Below are 21398 nucleotides of genomic sequence, written 5' to 3'. Positions count from 1 at the left end.
TAGTGAATGCAGAAGAGTCCTCTACAGGGAAAATTCCGGATGTAATCAATGTGCTCCAGCATGCGAACGAATACATCGCATCAAAACATATGATCCGCCTTGGAGGATGTCACTCCGAAGATGGTCTACAGATGTACGTCAGAGGAATTCTGATTATCGAAACCCACTTCGAAAGATGTCATCGTAGAGAGGTGCGCTTGAGCTTCCAGCAGGTCAACTTATCCCCGTACTCTTTTAATGCTCTCACGAAGCTGTCTGCTGGCAGTCGCCTCATGGCAAGTTCCTCTCCACGCTCTTCGCAGCCGACCAATCGGAGATGCTAGCAGAACTATACGAATGCTCCACGCCTTTTGCCCCAGCGATAGTGCCGGAATTTGTCGATGGACAGAGTTTCTCCTGCTCGCTTCGTCTGCCTCACCTCAGCCAGGTAACGGGGTTAGTAAAGTGTTGGAAAGAGGCCAGTAATTTCCACGTGCGTGTGTTTCTCTGTTCGCCTAAGTGCATGAGTGATTCGTGCGTCTTGTCGCCTGCTAGTTTGCCTTCTTCTCTTAATTAGAAAGGGGGTGTTATAGGAGCAATTGTGGAACAGTATTGCTATTGAAGGCCAGGAAGCTAAGTGCCAACCTGTGGCCGGCTGATGGACAGTGTGTGGGTCAAAGGGGCCCTCGTGGTGTCTCCTCAAAACTGTAAACTACCTACATTTTGAATAATGTGTCTTTTCATCATGTGGACTACAGCACTGGTTGGATTGATGGTCGCTTCGGTAACCAAACAGGAAGTTGTCTACATAGGTAAGATTAACCGATTATTCAGATAATTAATTAATTAGTCACATAGTTGATTGAGCGTGATCAATAGTTCTCTAATGGGGCCTATCGAAAGAAAGATTTAAACTCGAAAAAGATTTCGGTATTAGTTTAAAGGATTTTAAACTTGTCTTAAGTGGAGAGAATAAACAGCGAATGAAAAATTAGTCCAAATAATAATTTATTCGGCAGATATTCGAATTGTTGGTATCTTTTACTTTTCTGTACAGAGGGAAACATTTTGAGGTTGATTCCCGGATGTGCTTCGTAAGCCATCGAGATGCAGCCAGCGAAATGGCTGTATCCGCATAAAAATATAAATAAAAGAACAGGGCGCCCGATTATGTCATATCAATAGTGGCTGACCCACTTTTGAGCTTTCATAGGGAACAGCGAAAGGCAGACTTCTTTTGATTACAATATCATTTTCTTTCTTTATTTCTAATGCTGAAATAATAAAGCTCTTTCTAAGCTTTACTGATGACCCAGTTTCTTTAATTCTAAATCAATGTGTGGGAATAAAATAGATGGTCATGTGGCCACTCGGCCAATAAATCCAACTTAACCGCAGTCCTGTCTGTCCCAAAAAGGGCCGAGATGATCTCTTTATTTCGAATTTTACCCGATGGTCCTGATACCACTGAGCGACCGTTGTTTTATTTCTATTGGAATGAACATCACGCATGCTCGCATTTATTCAAAGCTGCTCTGTTCTCAGCAAGAACAAAAAATCTTCATGAAATTGCGCAGGCAGCATCAGCAAAGTCAGCAAAATACATATTGCTGATGTTTCGAGGTGGAAATCAAAAAATTTCATATTCTGTTGGGTTCATATTTCCGATGGTCTCAACTGAACTCTGCGATTGTTGAGACTGGATATTTCGCAAGGATTTGAAGAGACAATGATAATTCTTTGTATATTAGCATATTAGAAATTTTATTTTATAAATTCTCGTAATAAAAGATCGATTGATTGAGGCATTGCGTTTTACAATTTAATGCACATCTAAACTTTCAAACACTAAGTTTGATTTAATGTTTAGATTTTATTAAGAGTTTGCCAAATAAAGCTACACTGTGGAAAAACTGGTGACTGGTAGTGTTAATTAAATAGTGGAAAAACTCTGGAGAGAAGATGTTAGACTTAGGTGACTAATTTCGATGTTTGTTTGGTTGTGATGGTTGGACTGGTTGCAAAAGAGTGGGAATTGCAGATGGCAATCTAGATGAGCAGGTCCCATAGAAGTATCTATGGAAACGCATGCAGTAGAAACAGAACGTCTATAGAGAGTTTCTAAGAGACTGGTCATTAATTAACCTATCTGCTTTCTTCTTTAAGAGTCCAGAAGCTTGAGCGAGGTTTCGAGTCACCGTCAGATCAACGATCTAAGGCGATCATTGATCACATGAAGGACTTTCCTAAGGTGGTGGTACCGCTATGAAGGTATAGTCGCTGATATATATATGAGACTGTGTCATGTTGGTGTCAGACCGTTAATATGCATGCATTATATGAAATTGAATCCCAGTTTTGGATTTTCCAAAAAAGACGGCAAACTTAGGAACAGCCGGGAAAGACATGATGACGGTGTACAATAAGAAATCCAGCAAAACTTCAAGATTTAATCAGTATTTCTATAATGTATGTGGGAGTTTATCTTACTTTATGTAATTTTTTTTTAACAAAATAACAATTATAAAGAAGCCATTTCGGGTTTGGGCAACTTTCCTATAGCCCTACTCAAGAATCCAACGACGGGTTAAAACACATGACTTCATCGTCAGCAAACATTTGTAACAAACGTTTTCAAAATGCTGGCGGCGCTCACGAGAAGTGCCCCCATCAATGGACAATGGTATAAATTAAACCTTTATGTTCTTTCCCTTTAAAAAAAGTCCATGCTGTTAATCCACCAAGCTGATTTCACATTCCATTCACATTCCATGAATATTTACGTTACCACGGCATCCGTAACAAAGTTAGATGGTTTCTCCAAATTGAGTAATTTGTTTTCTAAAGCACCATCTAATTTGTTCCCTAATTATCTAGAAAGCAACTTTGAAAACTCCGCTCCAACACTAACTCTTCAGATAATGATGCACTGCCTACTAGTACCCCGAGATAATTCCATTTGTCTAAGGATGATTAGGAAACGAAAACTATCTTCCTTCAACAACACTAAAGGAGTCTGCATACTTGGAATCGATTACCTGATGCGAAAGCCCCTTGAAACAGATGTTCCCCTCTGTAGGAGTCACGTTCAACTTTAAAACATCCGATGACGATCTATTCATGAATTGTACAGCAAATAAAGAAAGCAGTATGGTGTATGTGAGTACACGTAGGTGTGTCAATGTTTATTCTTTAGCATAAATATATATGATAAATTGAATCGACAAGATCATACACCATGTCCACAAATCAAGCAAAATACTTTAACGCTTTGTTCGTTATATATTTTAATATAAAATTTTAAATTTGAGTTAACATTAATGTTGTTTTGCAGTATTTGATATCTCCCAGTATTCTGCAAATGACATAAAACTGTTCGGTATTTTGAATCCTGTCAGTGCAATGGCAGGTATGACGACAAATCACCTGACAGCAGCTCATTATGGAGTAGTCACCAATGATAAATGATTATCATCTTGTGTCTGTTAACTGGCAGAGAGAGATCGATCGGTATCCAGCATCGCTTCAAGTACCTTCCTGCAATGCACTGGGATGGATTGTGTACGACAGGAAAGGGGAGGTAGAGGGAAGATATTAGCATTCATTGCGCCTGGATGGGTTTAGTGCGGGAGGCAATGATTACAGAACATATTAAAGGAATAATATGGCCCGAAGAATTAGGGTTTCTTGGCGAATGCTTAAGAGAACTTTCTAGGAGACTTTGCATTTTATTGAAGCTACTGACCGGTTAATAATTAAACTCCCGAAAGGAATCAGATGGACAGATTCGCTGTTCACTGAGTCAGTAAATTAGTCCAACGTAATTCCCAAAATGCATTTCTGTCAGAAATGTGATTGGTTTCCGTGATGTCTTGGCAGGCCTTGGCAGCTACTGACAAGAATTTTGGTTCCATCAACAATTAAAGTATTTGAGAAATATTGTCGTTAATTCTGTACGTATTTTGAACTGTTTCTTTACCGATTGCGCTCTTGAAGAGGATCATTAAGCGGATCAGAAGTTTGAAATTTCTGTACAATAAACGCTGCCTTTTACACGGTTGGTAAATCTCTCGTTTATGAGTCAATGCCACTGACTTAAGACGAATGCTAAATTCATGGTAACCGATTGCGTTTTTGTTGTTCCCGTATCGAAACTGTTAAGTTGTTTGGATTCAATAAAACACGTGAAATGGAGTTCAGAGCTATTAGATGTTTTCTGAAATTTTCGCTGAATGTGGAAGATAATTTCCATGTAGTCAGAGATGCGAAATATTTCAGGTCCATTTTCTAAATCATTGAAGCTTTCATTCTGACTGCTGTTGCTTCTTGCATCGATTAGAGTTGTCTGGAAGATTCTTTGTTTGTGGCTTATTTTCCGAGGAATTGATCGCGACGTGTAGCTGAGCGAAAAGAAATCAGCGAGCTTAGCAATCTGATGTTTTATTCATTTGGTCACCGAGAGCGCCATCTGCTGACGGTTAGGAATTAATAATTCTATAAGCAGAAACCTGTTTCAGCCTCCATAATGGCTGGTTTGGTAAAAGTTTGTCTATAAACTACTGTGTTCCAAGGTTGCTTTTTCTGTTTTGCAAAATTTATAAGAAAAATGCTGAAGGGGAAGGTGCAATGTTATTTTTTTAATTTCTTGATCTTATTGCATTTGCTTTCTTGAAAATTTTATAGATTTTTTAAATCTTCGTTCGGATGTCATTTTATGTTCTGAAAGATAATTGAAGAAGATTTTAAGATTAAGAACTGAAGATTGATATTTTGAAAATTAAGATCTTGGTTAATGTTTAGGTTAATTTTAAAATTTTGGATTAAGATAGATTAATTCGATTAAAATTCATTTTAATTTTAATCAAATTAAAATTCTGATTAAATTTTGGTTTAATAATTCTGGTTTTAATAATTAAGATTCAGGTTTAACCTGAATCTTAAGGTTAACATTACGATTCAGGTTAAAATTAGTGTTCAAGAGAAGGATTAAAGTTTAAAATTTTTATAGATAAAATAGATGGAATGTAAAAAAAAAATCATTTTAATAGTGTAAGCTCTCTTCTACAAGTGCTGATACACTTAAATCACTTTTATTATTTACTGGTTTTAATATTTTTTTATATGAATCCTTAATAACATTTTCGATTTGAATTTTATTTCCCTCACAGAAGTGCAAGATTTACCTTCAGAGATAAAATAACAGCTTTAAAATGAGAGAAATCATCAGAATATTTATTTTACACTACTTGATCGTTTTTAGTAAAGCAGCACATTTTTTTTAAACTTCAATGGAAAAATCAGAATTCGCATTTTAATTGTAGTCTCAAAGAGAGTGATCCTCTCTCAAAGGTTTCGTTCAGAATCACTCAAGACGTTCATACTTAATAGTATCAGCGTCTTAGATGTAGTGGACATCTCGTCGATGGGTAAATATAGATTGGTCATTTTGACTTCATTTGGTGGTTATAGTAGTTATTAGAACAGTGTTTTAAGAGCATCAGATACTAAGGCCATTGGTTCCACCCGGTTTGGGGAGGAACAGTGAGAAGTAAAAATTGGGGATCTATGGCCAACATTGTATTACAGGTCTACATTGAGAGGTGTAATACAATAAGTTAGTCACAACACATCTTAGAAGAGAAACAATCTGTTACGGCCATCCTAATAATTTTTGGAGAAAGCAACAAAAATTTGTCTTCATTGCCTCTTTTAGCTTTTACTAATGATATCTTAGAGTGGGCTTATTTATTTTTAGCTGGTCTTTTCGACAACACCGAAGATGACCATCAAATTGCCCTACGGAATGTCTTAGAGCAAATAAACATGGACAAGGAATTGCCAAAAGTACGACTTGCTGCTCAAATTGTAAAGGCCAAGAAGAATAACGCCTTCCGCATGGCAAAACTTGGTAAGTATGAAGTCGTGTATGCAATTATCTAAAATACTGCTAAGACTGCTGACTTTTGAAAAGAATGCATTTGCATTAATAGAAATAGATTACTAGATCATGTTTCCACTTCCGTATGTGGCAAGTTTAATGCTGATTAATTGTTAATTGCTGACTAGAATTGTTTATTGTAGAAGCAGCATAAAAATATTTCTTTTTAAGTATGCTCAGTTCTCGACAACGGAGTGGTAGCAGCTATTGGACCCACATCTCCGTCCAGCAGTCCTGTAGTTCAATCTACCTGCACAACGCTCAATGTTCCCCACCTGGAGATTCAGCCGAGATTTCGTACTGGACATCAGGGTTACTCAATCCATTTATACCCCAGTCCGTTTGTTTTAAGCATGGCGTACAGGGACATGGTTGCCTCAAGAGGATGGAAATCTTTGACGGTCATCTTTGAAGAAGAGGAAGGTGAGAAGGTACTTGGATTTTTCTAACTTGGTAGTCACGCACGAAGCGTTGAAAACATCGTAAAATATTAAAATTAGGCTGTCGAATTGCATTGCACTACTTAATGAATAAATGCACTATATCCTTAATTGCTTCTGTTCTTTTCTTGGAAATTTCTTTGAATATTCTGCATGAGGTATCAGTGATGCATTAAAGAAACAACATTGGCAATGTCCTTCTTTAGAGGTAACGTTATGTTCCAAAGGCTAAAGTCGAAATATTTTGGTTTAGCTTTACTGCGACTTCAGAACATCATCATGATGGCCAATAATGGTGAAGTGAAAATTTCTCTTGTGCCTCACGCATTTGGAGAACCCTACAGAAAAGTGCTGAAAGAAGTAGGAAAGAGGGGAGAGACAAATCTCGTTGTCGACGTCCCATTGCGGAGGGTGGAAGAGTTTTTAAAACAGGTAAATCCATTTCTCCAAGTTTGAAATATTGATGCAAAGTAGCCTTATATAACTGTTGGGTTTGTTGTTTATTTAATAATATCCAACTTTTGATTTCCAGCAATGTGCTGGAACGTGGAATTCATACCGTGTATTGTTTTTCCACAGGCTCATAATATGGGGATGATGACCGAGTATCACAATTATTTTATCACAACTCTGGTAAGTGTTTTTCTTTTTGATCATTCTAAACTGTGTAGCAGAGTCAAAAAGTCCATTTGTGTGCATGCAGAAACGTGTATGGTAACCGTAGTCAATTATAATTTCAATAAAAGGCGCTCAGTGAGTTTGTGGATTTGGACAGCTTAAATGACAAATTATGTCATGCATTGGAAAGGTTTTTCATGATTTTCAAAATTTTTGAACTTTTGATTCTTCAAAAGTTCAAAAATCTTTTATTGTGGTGAAAGAAGTAGGAAAGAGGGGAGAGACAAACTCCAAAAACTTCCTGAAATATTTCATGGGACTAATGTCTGATAATTGGGAGGTAACTTCGACCTCGTGATTTCAAAACCACTGCTTTAAAATACTTACCCTTTGAGAATCCTGAAAGGTACTTATCCTGGACAAGTAGGAATGCTGCATCATGGGCTACAAGAGACCCTGTCATTCTATGCCCTACATTTCTAACCCTTTAAAGGTTATTGATGTTCGCGATGATCGCTCATAATAGAGGAATCACATCACAATCTCCTTTTAATATTTACCACCACAGTAGTACAGAGAAGCTAAATGCATGTGGCGCTATGTTTACTTTGCTTATATGTTGTAGGACCCTGGTACCTATATGCTTCTGTAATTCTGTTCCACAACTGTAGTAACGAATATTGCATTGAAATTTGATAAACACTTCTACATTTTTACACTTTTTGTTAACGCTCTGTTTTAGGATCTTCACACCGTTGACATGCACAACTTCCAGCATGGTCGTTCAAATATTTCAGGATTTCGTGTGGTAACTCCTCGAACGAGAGTGGAAATTGATCCTCTCCAAAGAGCAATGGTCGATTTGCATTACGGCCGTTTGATGAAGAAACAACAACTTATAAAAGTAGGTTTAATTTTTTTGGTTGCCTTTAGTACTTCATCTTAAGCCATTTAAAAAATATGAAACCTACCTATACTCTTTTTCTGATTTTTTTTATTTTGATGATTATTTGGAGCTAACAGAATTTTCTTATTGCTTTTCACTTGTCCACCGTGTTTAAAGTTTAAAACATTTCGAAGTTGTATTCTGTTGAGTTAAATGTTTTGTACTTCTATTGCAGACGGAAATCGCTTTAGTGCACGATGCCGTGAATACCCTCGTGGAAGCTATCCGATCCATGAATGTGTCCTTGCGAGTGCCCAGGAGGTCGTGTTCCTCTCTGTTAAATTGGAACCAAGGACGCTACTTGCTCAACTATCTGAAAAACGTAAGAAAGCCTTCAGTGTGCATGATTTAGAGATTTTTTCTTTGAGGAATGTACACCCGGCGATCGTTGTTTTGTAAATGCAAATGAATCTCATCTTATAGCACTCTGCGTTGCAAGTTAAACGAACATCTCGACGTAATATAAGTAGACCAATGAAATGTAGTAATATCTGGACTGTCTCTTCTTTATTAAAAATGATTTAATGATCAAAAATTTTGTTTCTATTGACTGGAAATTACTACCAGAATTAGTGATTTGATAATGTCTTATCAGAACAAAATTATACTTCCAAATATGAATATGAATGGTACAGATTATAATCCTCGCTAATTTCACAGAAATATACTACACTTGGAGGTGCAGATTACAATTCTATCGTTGAAAAGCAGACAGTTAATTAATATTCATATCTGTGATTATCAATTTGCGTCTTTCTGAAGGCTCATTACATCACTCTCCTACTTTATAATGCATGGAGAAAATATTCAGTGCTGTTTATCTAAAGATGAATTAAGTCTTAATAATGAATTCAGTAAGTGAATTAGTAAATCGCTGACAAATTTTCCTGGTGAATGCGTTATTGAAATGGCAATCTTTCTTGTAACGCAATAAGAGGTGGAAATTTCCTCCAGAGTTCATCACAAGTGATTAACCCTTAGTTTTCCTCCAATTTCGAAGCGAATATAATCAATACAAAAATAATTAGTTTTTGTAAATTTATTATGATTTATTCCGCAATTCTTTTGGTCGTTTATGTACTGCACGAGTGATGATAGAAGGAAAAGTGATCGGGATTAAATGTGAAAAAGATTTGCTTAGGGGATCCGAACAGTTCTCGCCATCCCTCTCTTCTAGCAGAGAATATTTAGGTCAGTATAATAGATAAGCAAATATCATCACTGAAATACAACTCCTCTGGATAATAAACACCCCCTGGAGTTCTGAAATAAAGTGCCCCTGAATAACAAACACCCCCTGGAGTACTGAAATAAGTGCCCCTGGATAACAAACGCCCCCTGGAGTTCTGAAATAAAGTGCCCCTGGATAATAAACACGAAACAAAGTTTACATATCCCATTGAAAATTATGTTTTATTTTTTGTTGTAAAAATAAAATTCTATTAAAATAACAATAATAAAATTATTAGCATTTTAAAATCTACAAACAGCTTGAAAGACACTATCTTACCAGAAGCAAAGGGACACTTAGGAAAAGTGCCCTATTACTTTTCGAAGGATAGTACAGATTCTAGATGTTTAAATTCTTTTGCATAATAATGCCAAAGATTAGTAAAATGGATTAGCACTCCTCATCGCATGAATACCGCTATTTAAAGAGATTTAATTTTCGTTTCAGACGTCCATTCAGGGTATGACCGGTTGGGTTCAGTTTGACAGCAATGGTTTTCGCACTAATTTTACTCTCGATATATTGGAGCTGAAAACGTCAGGGTTAACAAAGGTAAGAAATCTTCCATTGTTTTGCTTTTTTATATTATCAATATAACTATTATCAAACATGATAGTTATGTTGGTAATAAATAACATAACTGGTTTATTGAGGTGGTTCCGTTGATTTTCAGGTTGGGGAGTGGAACGTTACGCATGGAATGACTTTCACCAGGAATTATTCCACGGTTTACCACGAAGTGATTCAATCACTTCGAAACCGAACTCTAAAAGTTTCTACAATATTAGTAAGTACCAGAAACGTTTGTTTTTTGTGAACTTCCTAATAAGCATACTTCGCATTTCTTTTTTATACAATACTAAATTAAATTAGTTGTAAGTAATTGATATTTAATTAATTACATTTTTAAAGATATTTTAAATTTGAATTAAGTCTCGAATTTTACAAGCGAAAGAAGATGCCCTCGGATTCATTCCTGTTTTCCTATGGAATATTTCTCTTAATTTTCTTAGAACTCTCCTTATGTGATGTTAAAACAATCCGGGGAGAAATTATCTGGAAATGACCAATTCGAAGGATACTGCCTCGATCTACTGGAAGAGATGTCCAAAGTTCTTGGGTTCAAATACGAATTGAAACTTGTTCGAGACAGCTCCTACGGCTCTCGAAACGACCTCGGAGAGTGGAATGGGATGATACGAGAGCTGGTAGATAGGGTGAGCTGGTTACCATCTATAATTACATCGAAATATAAAATACATCAAATAAAATTATATAAAATAAAACCATACCATTACGACTGGAGATAATAAATTATTTTAAACCTTTAGTTCTGTTTCTAAAACTAATTAAATTATAGGTAGTATTTTAATCCTATACTCTTAATTATTTTAAAGTCTTTCTCTATTGGTTTATTAATTAAATTTAATAAATACAGTATAAATAATTTATCACGAATTTTTCTAAATAAAATAATAAATTAATTTAATTTAATATAAATTTTTAGTGATTGCAGAGACTCTTCTGGTCTTTAATTAATGAGATATTTATTTTTGTCAGGAAGCTGATCTAGCTGCAGCTGACCTTACCATCACGTACGAAAGGGAAGAGGTAGTTGACTTTACCATGCCCTTCATGCACTTAGGAATTAGCATTTTATTCAAGAAACCGTCCAGAAAATCGCCCAAATTGTTCTCCTTCTTGGCGCCTCTTTCAGCTGATGTGTGGGTGTACATGGCCTCAGCATACTTTGGGGTCAGCATTCTCCTCTTTCTCTTGGCTCGTTTCACTCCTTATGAATGGTCTGGACATCGCTCTTTTGAAACCGACCAGGAGATGCTGGAAAATCCTTTCAATATGCTCAACAGTTTCTGGTTCACGACAGGGTCTTTCATGCAACAAGGCTCAGAGTTCACTCCAAGGTAGGTTATATCGAAGGGCCAGTTCTTAAAAGTGAATGTTTTAAATCACGAAAACGAAACTATCGAATGAATACCTCCTCTATTTTTCAGAGCGGTTTCTACACGAATTCTGGGGGCCACCTGGTGGTTTTTCACCTTAATCATGATCTCCTCTTACACCGCTAACCTAGCTGCATTTCTTACTGCAGAAAGGATGACGTCACCAATTGAAAATGCGGATGATCTTGCTAAGCAGTCTAGGATTGAGTATGGCTGCGTGAAGTCTGGATCCACAAAATCTTTTTTCAAGGTCAGTTCTTTTCTCTACTGTTCTTTCAATGGCGACATTGCAAGAAACACGAAGTGAAACCTTACCAGGTTAATGTTAATGTATTCCTTTCACCTTGAAAATTTGAATCTGTTTAAATCGTAGTTTATACAGACTATACGAACTGTAAAGTAAGGCGATGTATATGTTTTCCTTAACTTCTGGACATTTATTCCATTTAGAACTCCAAGATTCCGGTGTACAAACGTATGTGGACTGTGATGGAATCCACCAGCCCCTCTGTTTTTACCGAGTCTAATGCGAAAGGAGTGGAAAGAGTTTTAGAAGGCAATTATGCATTCCTAATGGAATCCACATCTATTGAGTTCGAGACCAGAAGAAACTGTGATCTAATGCAAATCGGAGGACTCTTGGATTCCAAAGGATATGGAATTGCAATGCCACCTGGTAGGAAAAATGGACAAATTTGAAATATTATCTATTTATATTTTTTAATAACTGATCTATGAATACTTTTTATACATTTTCTGTTAAACTAACTTTACCTGTTGAAGGCATAAAACTTCTAATTATCTTTATTAGTAATAATTTCAAAGGTTCATTTAAATTATAATGATTTGACCTTGTCAACAGGAGTTGTCTTTCTGCGTTGTGTCGGATTTAGGTTCGCCATATCGAACAGCGTTCTCTAGTGCCATCCTTAAACTGCAAGAAGATGGCATCTTACATGAGCTTAAAGAAAGATGGTGGAGAAATTCCAACTCTCCAGATTGTCCAGTAGAAGATAAGCAACCGACAACGTCTACCAGTGAGCTGGGTTTTACCAGTGTGGGTGGAGTTTTTGTAGTTCTTTTAGCGGGACTGGGATGTGCCTGTATCATCGTTGTGATGGAGTTTATTTGGAAAACTAAATATCGCAAGGTAGTTTATTTTCTTATTTGGGAAATTATGATTATGGCTTACCGATTTAATTTACTCTGCTAAATATACATGTATCTCGTTTTTCTAATCAACATTTATTAGAATCATTAGGGCAACTAAGGTTGTATCAGAGTTCACTCAGTCCCTCCATGTATTCTATATGGGGTGATTGAAGGTCCCGAGGTGTTCATTAACTGAAAAATCCTTTGTTCTCTCACTCTAGCGATATCGCTTCGAAGAAAGGGAAAATGATGTTTAGTTAGCAACACCTCCGCTCAGAAGAATCAAAGTTGTGAGCCGTTGGAGTTAGGCAGTCGCCTGGTGTGATATTTGAGACAAATCAAAGACAATGGTAGCAGTACTCGGTGTTGTTCTAACCCATCCCCATCAATGTGGCCGAAAAAGTCCAAACTCTGCTCATGTAATACGTTTATATATTTATTAAAAGGCCTCATCGTTAAATATATATATATGTATATATTCCCGTACATTGTATGAATTCAAGAAGGTGTTATTGAGTCATTGCTAAAAGATTTTTTGGCATTGGGTTATAAGAACGGTTAAAACGTAGCTGATGGATCCAATGAGCTGTCTTTTCTGGAATTTTAGAAGATGCCGATCTTTTAACTACTCAAGATGTTTGTTGAAACATTTATTGCTAAAACAAAAAATATTTTAAATTTATCTCTGTATAGTCGCAATGTGTATTGAATATATTTTTATATTTATTATGAAATAAAAGTTTTGAAACAATGTCTTTGAGGTATTTCTTACTAATCGAAATTTCTGTTTTTCAGTAAACAAAGAGTACAATTAGTTAAAATGTCAATATTAATTTAATAAAATAAGAGGGCAGTTTAAAAAGTAACTGCAGCACTACCAAGTACGAGGGTAATTCAAAAATAAGTTACACTTGACCATTGAGCCCAAGATGTAACATTATGCAATAGAAAGCACATACCTTACACTACTTTTCCAAATAGTCACCGAGTTGGTGTAAACACTTCTCGGAACGTGTGACTAAACGTTCGATTCCCTGATGATAGAAATCCACTCCTTGGTCATTCAGCCACCATCCAACTGCTGCTGCACCTGCTCATCGTTTGAAAATCGTTGTCCCCTAGATGTTCTTTCAGCTTGCCGAAGATGTGATAGTCACAAGGCGAAGATCAGGACTGTACAGCGGATGTTGCCATACCTCCCATCCAAAACTTAGGAGCAAGTGTCGTGTTGGGCGTCCATTGTATTGTGTGGTGTGGCGTTGTCCTGAATGAGAAAAACACCTTTGCTTAACTTTCCAGGCCTCTTGTTTTTCATGGCTGTTCGCAAAGACCGTAATGTTTGGCAGTATGAGGCAGCATTAATTGTTGTGCCTTTTGCCCTAAATTCCATGTAAACAACTTCTTCACAGTCCAAAAACACAGTGGCCATGACCTTTCCTGCTGATGGTGCAACTTTGAATTTCTTCCGCACAGGCGATGTTGTTTGTCTCCATTCCAGAGAGGCTCTCCTCGTCTATGGGGTGAAATGGTGCACCCACGTTTCATCGCTAGTGGTAATGCGGCGTAAGAAGGCATGGCCTTCCATAGAATAGCGTTGAAGGAAGGCTAGAGAAGACAAAAAAACGTTGACCTTTGTGTTCGTCTCTCAGCGAACGAGGAACCCATCGTGCACACAATTTGCGATAGTCAAGATGTTCTTGGACGATGGAATGAACACTGCCTATCGAAGTATCCAACTCCTTTGCCATTTCTCCAACTGTCAGTCTTCGATTATTGCTAATCATTTCATCAACTTGCATCAGGTTGTCTGCAGTGGTCGACGCTGATGGCCTTCCTTGTCGATCAGCATCCGTCAATTCTGCGCGGCCACTTTCAAACTGTTGGCACCACTTCACTGAGGGTGGACGCGATATTGCATTTTCCCCATACATCGCCGTTATTTCACGATGAATCTTGAGACAATTCAGACGTTTCACCCACAAAACTCGTACTGTTCCGCGTACCTTGAACTTGGAGTAACATTCTTGCTGAAGTGCCATTATGAACGCTTGCTCCTACACTGCTTGTATCGCTACGTCAACGAAACTCACCTACCAGGAGGCGCACGATATGAACTCCATTCCGCCCAGGCGTCATATTTGTTGAGCAATTATACCAAGAGATGGCGGCAGGTGTAACTTATTTTTTGAATGCACCCCGTATATGAAAGGGTCTGGAATGGCATCCAAAAGTTAAACAGTTTAATTAGCTAGTTGTATAATTTATAAGCACTTTTACATTTTCTTACATCATAAATATTATTTTTTTCATTAATTTTTATTACAGAGTACAGGTAGAATTCTCAGGTGCTCCATAGCCCCAGAGTTTCTTTGAAAATTAATTCGAAGTTAGCTGAAAGATTATAGAAGAGTTTACAATATGTGGAACATTATTTCGAAAAGTAGAATGTTTATGTTATCTTCTTGTGAACTAGGATGGGAACATAGTGTGATGTCTAAGAATACTTAATTACCTCTGTCCGGAATAATTGATGCAGATCAGCCTGTGGACTAGATCAGACAATCGCAAAAATTTCCGACTCTTCTTTTCTTTCCTCTTGTCTGAATTATACATGAGCTGCAGGTGGAAAAAGTCCTCCTATGACGTCATAATCGATGAAATCTTTTTGAGGATTTGATCGATTGTCAAAGGAGAAGAAATGAACGCTTCATCCATGGAGTTCAAATACTCTAGTGAGAGATGCTCCTCTATGTATTATGCAAGACGTATATCTTGAAGAGGAGGGTTTATTTATGCTATAAGCGCACATTCGGAAAAGGGGGTCTTCTATTTCAGTTGTGGAACAAGACTTACATTGCATTAATTTCCATTTAAAAATCTTAAAATTTATCCCAAAAAAAATAAAAAAAAAACACAAGCATGTTTAAAAATCATTTGACAACAAGGAAGCTAAAGTAGCTTCCATAGAAATCCCATTTTAACAATTAAAAAAAAAAATATATATATATTTTTTAAATTTTAAATTTCAAAAATTAAAAAGATTTCTAGTTAAATTTCAAATATATTAGTGACCATTACTTTTTGTTAACATACTCTATGTATAAATATATTTAAAAAAAGCAATGAAAGCATTTGTTTGTATTCTAACCCTCTCGATCACCATAGCAACGCGTTTATTGGATCTATATGAAAAAGAAGTGAATTTAAATCATTTGTAACTTATGAAGAAGATAGGCAATAGATCTTCCTAAATTACAAAGGAAAGCAACCTCTCAGTTACAACCCTCCTGAGTAGCACAGTTGGTAGAATTGCTGTCTTCCCCACACCAGGTATTAAAGACCTGGGTTCGCGTTCTATCGACTACGAGACGAATTTTTATGGGTATTTTTCACAACGTGGCCGAGTTATTCGGTCTCAGGAGATGGTAGTATCAAGTTGAATTCTTCCCAGTTTATTTTATGTGACTCTGGTAAAATGAAAGAAAAGAGACTTGCGGCTGTATCCTTATAGTCCATAAAGGAATTACCAATTAAAAAGTCATTAATTGCGTGGCATATTCTGAATTGTTTAATGTCTTCGAAAGATTAATATTCTGTCTAATCTGCACCCGCCCCTTTGTTTCTTATTTTTTACCTGGAAGCGTAAAAGCACTTTCCACCAAATAAATTATCTACGCCTGAAGAGAAAGAGTAAATAAGTTTGAACCAGAAATAATCCCGGGAGGTTCTGTCTAAAAATATTACTTTGTTTTCGTTAAAGAAGAGAAAACTTCAGCGGTTTCTGCAAACAAAATTAAACTTTTTTTGATTGATTTGACTCGAGCGTATAAACACTGCTCTGGCTTTTGTGGGTGGTTGCAGACAGCGGAAGAAAATGGTTTTGTTGTTGCTCAGCGAAGTGTTTCCTTAAATGTTTTCAATCTTTATACGGTTGCTCTAAACTGCTGGTAGCTGGCTCATTGCTGCAAATACCATGAGCACCCTGCTGCCTTAAAAGTCGTTCGCTTGTTGCTGAAAAATAATAAAAAATCAGATGGACTGCTTTTGCGTAAGTTTTGATTTTAATAATTAAAATGAATACGTGTCCAGCTTACAATCATGATTAAAATTGGCTAAATGAGTATTTTGTGGCTGGGTTTCTTAAAGATATTTTTAACAAACAAATAATCTTTTAGTAACAAGCCATTTAGATAACAGGAATATTCTTTTGAGCTTTTTACCCTTTTTCTTATTCCACCAGATGCGTCTTAACTAGTATATAACAGAAACAGATTGTATACACAACGTTTGTGGATGTTTCTGCTATAAAGGAGTGAGCCAACTAACTACAAGATGGCAGCGTATTCTATCCAAGGCCTTGCACGAAGGTATTTCCCTTGACACTTGGTGTCATTATCAGATAACAGATTGCTGGTACAATGGACCGTCGTATCAATCCAGTTTCTAAAGCATTCGGGTATGGCACGCGATCGAAACTGCGGGTTAAATAAATGGATGTCAGGAAGCTACCCAAAGTCGAAAACAGTTGGAAAGAAAGAAATAGCTTCTTTGGTAGCTCAAATTCCATCGATGTGGATTAAAGATAAACATACCAGTATTTGGGAAGTATTTCAGATTATAATGCTGAATCAAATGAAGAGATATTTCGAATTATGATACTTCGCAACGTATTTAATGTCCCAATTGACAGGCTGAAGTCTTGAAACACCTAGCATAAAATTGCATATTACCACCATAAAATGAACAGATAAGTTCATTTTATGTTCATAATATTCTGACTGGGTAACATTCATTATTTCCAAGACTTGGAGACCTTATTTAACCAAAACATACGTAGTTGAGTGAATGTGTAGTCGCATTATTTGGGAAATATATATATAAAAGTAGCCATCGTGAGTAGCACAGTTGGCAGAATCGCCATCCTCCCCACATCCGGTGGAAAAGACCTCAATTCAAGTCTTGTCGATGGCGCGGGGATATTTTAATGGGCCTTTTTTTCACAAGATGGCTGAGATAGTCGGTCTCAGGCGAGGGTAGCATGGTTTTTCATCCATCAAACAGAAAATTGACCTCAAAACGCGCAATTTACAGACAGATCAACATGGCTTTAATCGCTGATGCATCTAAGACCCTTCAACGACAACAGATATAAAAGTATTATTTTTAAACTGCAATTGATAATATTCATAAACATCTGAATTAAATTTTATGTAGCAAGATAGACTTAATTTCAGAAGTTATTTTCTGAATATCTGAAAATGAGTGCACTTCGCATCATGTTCCGACAGAAGGGAATATAAATGTGCCACGGTACGTTTAATGACCACGGGGTTTCATTATTAAAGAGGAGGAAGATATAAAATTGTATAATAAAATGGATTAAGCAATTTGATATTGCTTAATAATTCGAAAGAATTTTGTAATAACAGTAAATGTAAGCTATGGGAGAGTTAAAATTGAATTATATATGAGTGGAAGAACAGAAAGTGAATTAAAACGACGTCTTTTCAGCGCTTATATGCTTCTTAAGCACTGGCCTTGAAAATCTTTGGCATTTTCGTGTCCAGTTGAACCGTGGAAGATTTTTACATTAAAAGTGCGTATTATCACCTTACGTTTTATCACTAAGAGTTGCCGCAGCTATTCACTACAAATGAATATCATTTCCCAAAAGAGAAGCAGGTTACTTATTTGTCATTTGGTGTCACCTCCTTTCTCCAGTTAGCCGTTTCGGCGCTTATTTACACTTCATGAGCGGGAGGGAGGAAGGTACTCATCACCTGACAACCAAGTTGTGGGTGGTGGTATAGTTTTTTATTGGTGCAAAGGCTATCAAAGTAGGGATGTACCTATTTGGAATTTTCCTCTGAAGCAACCAATTTAATGAAAACCTGGTGAAAAGCAGCATCACGTGGTTCTACAGACTTATAAGAAAAACATCAGCAATTCGATAGGTTCATTAAAAGTGTACCAAGGGAAAGGCTGGTCACCTCATAAGGGGACACGATCTTAGGTTCTTGGGCTATAGGAGCATCGCTATGAGCAGTAGCGAAGCTCACCCATGCATCAACTTAGACATTCGCTATGTTTTTAAACAATGGCTACCTGGGACAAACCAAGAACAAGTCTGATTAGAAGAGTTGCACCATTGATGCCACTTGCACCATTTACATAAAAATCGGAGGAAAACATTGCAAAGAATCTCGACACCTCGTTTTTTCAACAGGCTTCAATTACCAGTAGATCTAAAGACCATTCGCAAATGACCTAACATAACATAACCCAACCTATAATCACTAAGAACAACTGTTCGCAACTTATAGAATCTATGGCGTACAGTGTTGCTGCTGTCATCGCAAATAAAGATAGACCTAGTAAGTTCTATCTTTATTTTTTAGGTCAGTGTATTACGAAAGTGCTTATTTGTTTAATAAAGAAAGTGCTTATGATGGAACGAGTTTTCGAATATTCTTAGCGTTTAAAAAATATATATATATCTTTTTTTTCTTTAAAAAAGGGGATATACAATGCAGGTTTCTACTTTTTTCAGAAACTGATCCACGAGAATATAATATTAAAAATTTTCCCATACGCGGATCTTGGATTGGTGCCAGAATTCTTGTTTATAAACTCAACCATTCATTAACATATACGGAAAATTAGTTGGAAGAGGAGCATTACTTGGTTATTCATCTTTTGGGAATGAGGTAAGACAAAAAACACTGGTCTACTACTACTACTCGACAGATTAAGCTGTTTTATTGGAAATATTGCAATTAAATTGAATTCACCTCATTACAAACGCGCTTTGGCGACATTCTGAAAATTCAAAGTCCAAATATACCGAAAATTCGTGAATTATATCGAGAAATAATAAGTTAAATCATTGCAGGGTGTTCTTCCTTAAGGGCAGGAGTGCGGCGGATCAATAATTGCTTCAAGCGGTTATAAATAAGTCACATCTGCTGTTTAAAGAGAAACTTATAGGGCGAGAGGAATATGTGAGTTATCTCTCCGTGCGAGGAAGTTCTAATTCGATTTGTTTCCTCTAGCGGAACCCACCCACCAGTAAAGGCGATTTGTTAGCGACCACATCGTAAACTGTGTTCACTGAGCGTGTCGATGTTAGCAAGTTCAGAACACGCCAACTCCCCGCTATTAATCTCGTTGCGACATCCACGGACAGCCTGTTTAGTGCACAAACCACCTTGTCGGTTTTCTCAACTTAAATCAAGCGATACGCGAATTTTGTCGCGAAGAATTTCCAATGCCACGTGACGTGTGAAACAAGCGGCGGAGGGGATCTAAGGAAACAATAGTTGTTTTGACACGCCGGAGTTCCATGAATTCAACGCAGCCACTGAGAAGATTTGCGGATAAGACTTTGGTGGAACCATTATAGCGAGTGGATGGTGAAAGATTCTGTCAAAATGCAACTTTAAAAATATGGTTTTTAAGCTGGTTTTATACAATAACCATTAACAATAGGGGAAAATCATCCCTATTTCTGGGGGGGGATATACTTTTTCAGTAGATATCGGGAAAATAATATTTTATTTTATTTTATTTTATTAAGAGGTGTTGGAGGAAAACAACACTCCTATATTGTTATGATGGGCTTGACGTGTAATTAACTGATATTCACATCAGTTCATTATAGTTGAAACCTGAACCCTGTGGAACCTTAAGTGGAACACCCTGTGGAACCTTAAGTGGAACACCCTGTGCAACGCTTATGTGGAACACTCTTCACCTTTCATTAGAGAAACGATATCGAAAAGGGCATCATCAACAGAAACTTGATAAACCAGTTGTAATACAGCTTTGAAGACAGCCCAGCAGCGGTCACGTATTCGATACAGTTTCAATTTCGATAATATTGAACAGATTTCAAATCATGCTTAAGGATAGGTGCTATGTAGGCATGTCTGAACCAGGTCGGATTTGCACCAGTTCGAAGGGAAAGAGGGAAGTGATCTTGTTTGCAAACTCTGTGTTTTCTGTGGTTTAATTCTTTGCGGTTTGAAAAACCCTAATTAGCATTATAGTATTAGGAGTAATGATGGAAGGGAGCAAGTTCATAGAGCATCAACCATAAAAAGACATTATCCGTTACATTTGCCTATACCTCCTAATCATTTATAAATCCTTCTTCAAATTAATCAAACATCAGATGGAAGTTATTCCAAAAATCAATCACTAGCTGAATGAAAAAATTTCGTACATCAAACTTTTCTATTTCCAATTTCAATTTATGAAGCATTTTATGGTAAGAGTAGCCTTTTGTGTCCTTGACCTATCCTATCAATCTTCTCTCACCCATACCATCAGATCCTAAAATGTCAAAACCACAATACTCAGAATATTTAAAAGACAGAATTTTACGTTGAAAAAAAGTTTTGATGAATGCCCCTAACATCTATCGCCGATTCAATTCTAGTCTTTACAGGAATCACGACGCCTCATTGCCTTCATTGCTTGGACCCCTCATTCTAATCAGCTCGCCTGAAAGAAGCCACACATTTTGATTCTGTATATTGATGTCCACATATTTTATTGAAACCTATTAACTTTTGACTCTTAGCGACCAAAACGCTTTTCCAGACAAATGCAATGTTTTTCGTTCTCCACGAGATAGTCTGGAAACTTTGCATATTTCTCTTGAAAGAGAAGTCGAACGGCCATTAATAATCCTCTTAAGCTTTAATTAGCAGTAATGAGGTCCTTCGACCATTTTTAATCCGACTAATGATATCCCAACTTTTACTTCTCAATCAGAACCATTCTTTTCATTTTTTTCCTCGTAACAGCCACCAGGATTAAGCTGAAGACAATCTTTCATCTTCTTAATGCCTGCTCGTTAAACAACCTCATTAATTTTGGTGTGCGAAAGACATCTAATTTCCTCTTCCAGAAACGAGCTGAACATTTGTACAGGTGCCGATGATCCGCGAAGGAAATTGCATCATCAGTCTAGGCACGCGCAATAAAACAGTACCACTTGTGATAGATGACTGACATTTATCACAGAAATTCTCATTTTCATACTGAGCAACCACAGGCTCAGGAAGAATTCTTTTTAGGAAATTCCTGAGGCTGGGGGAACCCCAATAACAGAGCACCTTATGGTGAT

The 21398-nt window shown here is 36.9% G+C and overlaps 1 protein-coding gene across 2 annotated transcripts; it reads left to right on the top strand.

The window, feature by feature from the left end:
• Nucleotides 1–311: 311 nt before the first annotated feature.
• On the top strand, nucleotides 312–12770 carry LOC150081234 (glutamate receptor ionotropic, kainate 2-like). 2 transcript variants are annotated; one of them, XM_090378935.1, is made up of 15 exons: nucleotides 312–791; nucleotides 5735–5887; nucleotides 6089–6340; nucleotides 6611–6789; nucleotides 6937–6990; nucleotides 7718–7879; nucleotides 8097–8243; nucleotides 9600–9704; nucleotides 9826–9939; nucleotides 10166–10369; nucleotides 10713–11074; nucleotides 11165–11363; nucleotides 11564–11789; nucleotides 12007–12263; nucleotides 12487–12770. In XM_090378935.1, exons 1-15 carry the CDS (start codon nucleotides 710–712, stop codon nucleotides 12520–12522), a joined length of 2532 nt encoding a protein of 843 aa, XP_090235061.1. In that variant the 5' UTR covers nucleotides 312–709; the 3' UTR covers nucleotides 12523–12770. The 2 variants fall into 2 exon arrangements, with proteins under 2 accessions (XP_090235061.1, XP_090235062.1); XM_090378936.1 differs by lacking the exons at nucleotides 312–791; nucleotides 5735–5887 and having other exon boundaries at nucleotides 6242–6348.
• The last annotated feature ends 8628 nt before the right edge of the window (nucleotides 12771–21398 follow it).

Source organism: Mastigoproctus giganteus, chromosome 8, assembly GCF_048544385.1.
Source record: "Mastigoproctus giganteus isolate SK-2022 chromosome 8, ASM4854438v1, whole genome shotgun sequence".
Lineage (NCBI taxonomy): Eukaryota > Metazoa > Arthropoda > Arachnida > Uropygi > Thelyphonidae > Mastigoproctus > Mastigoproctus giganteus.
The sequence above is the reverse complement of the archived record's forward strand: the minus strand, read 5'-3'. Positions and strand labels throughout refer to the sequence as shown.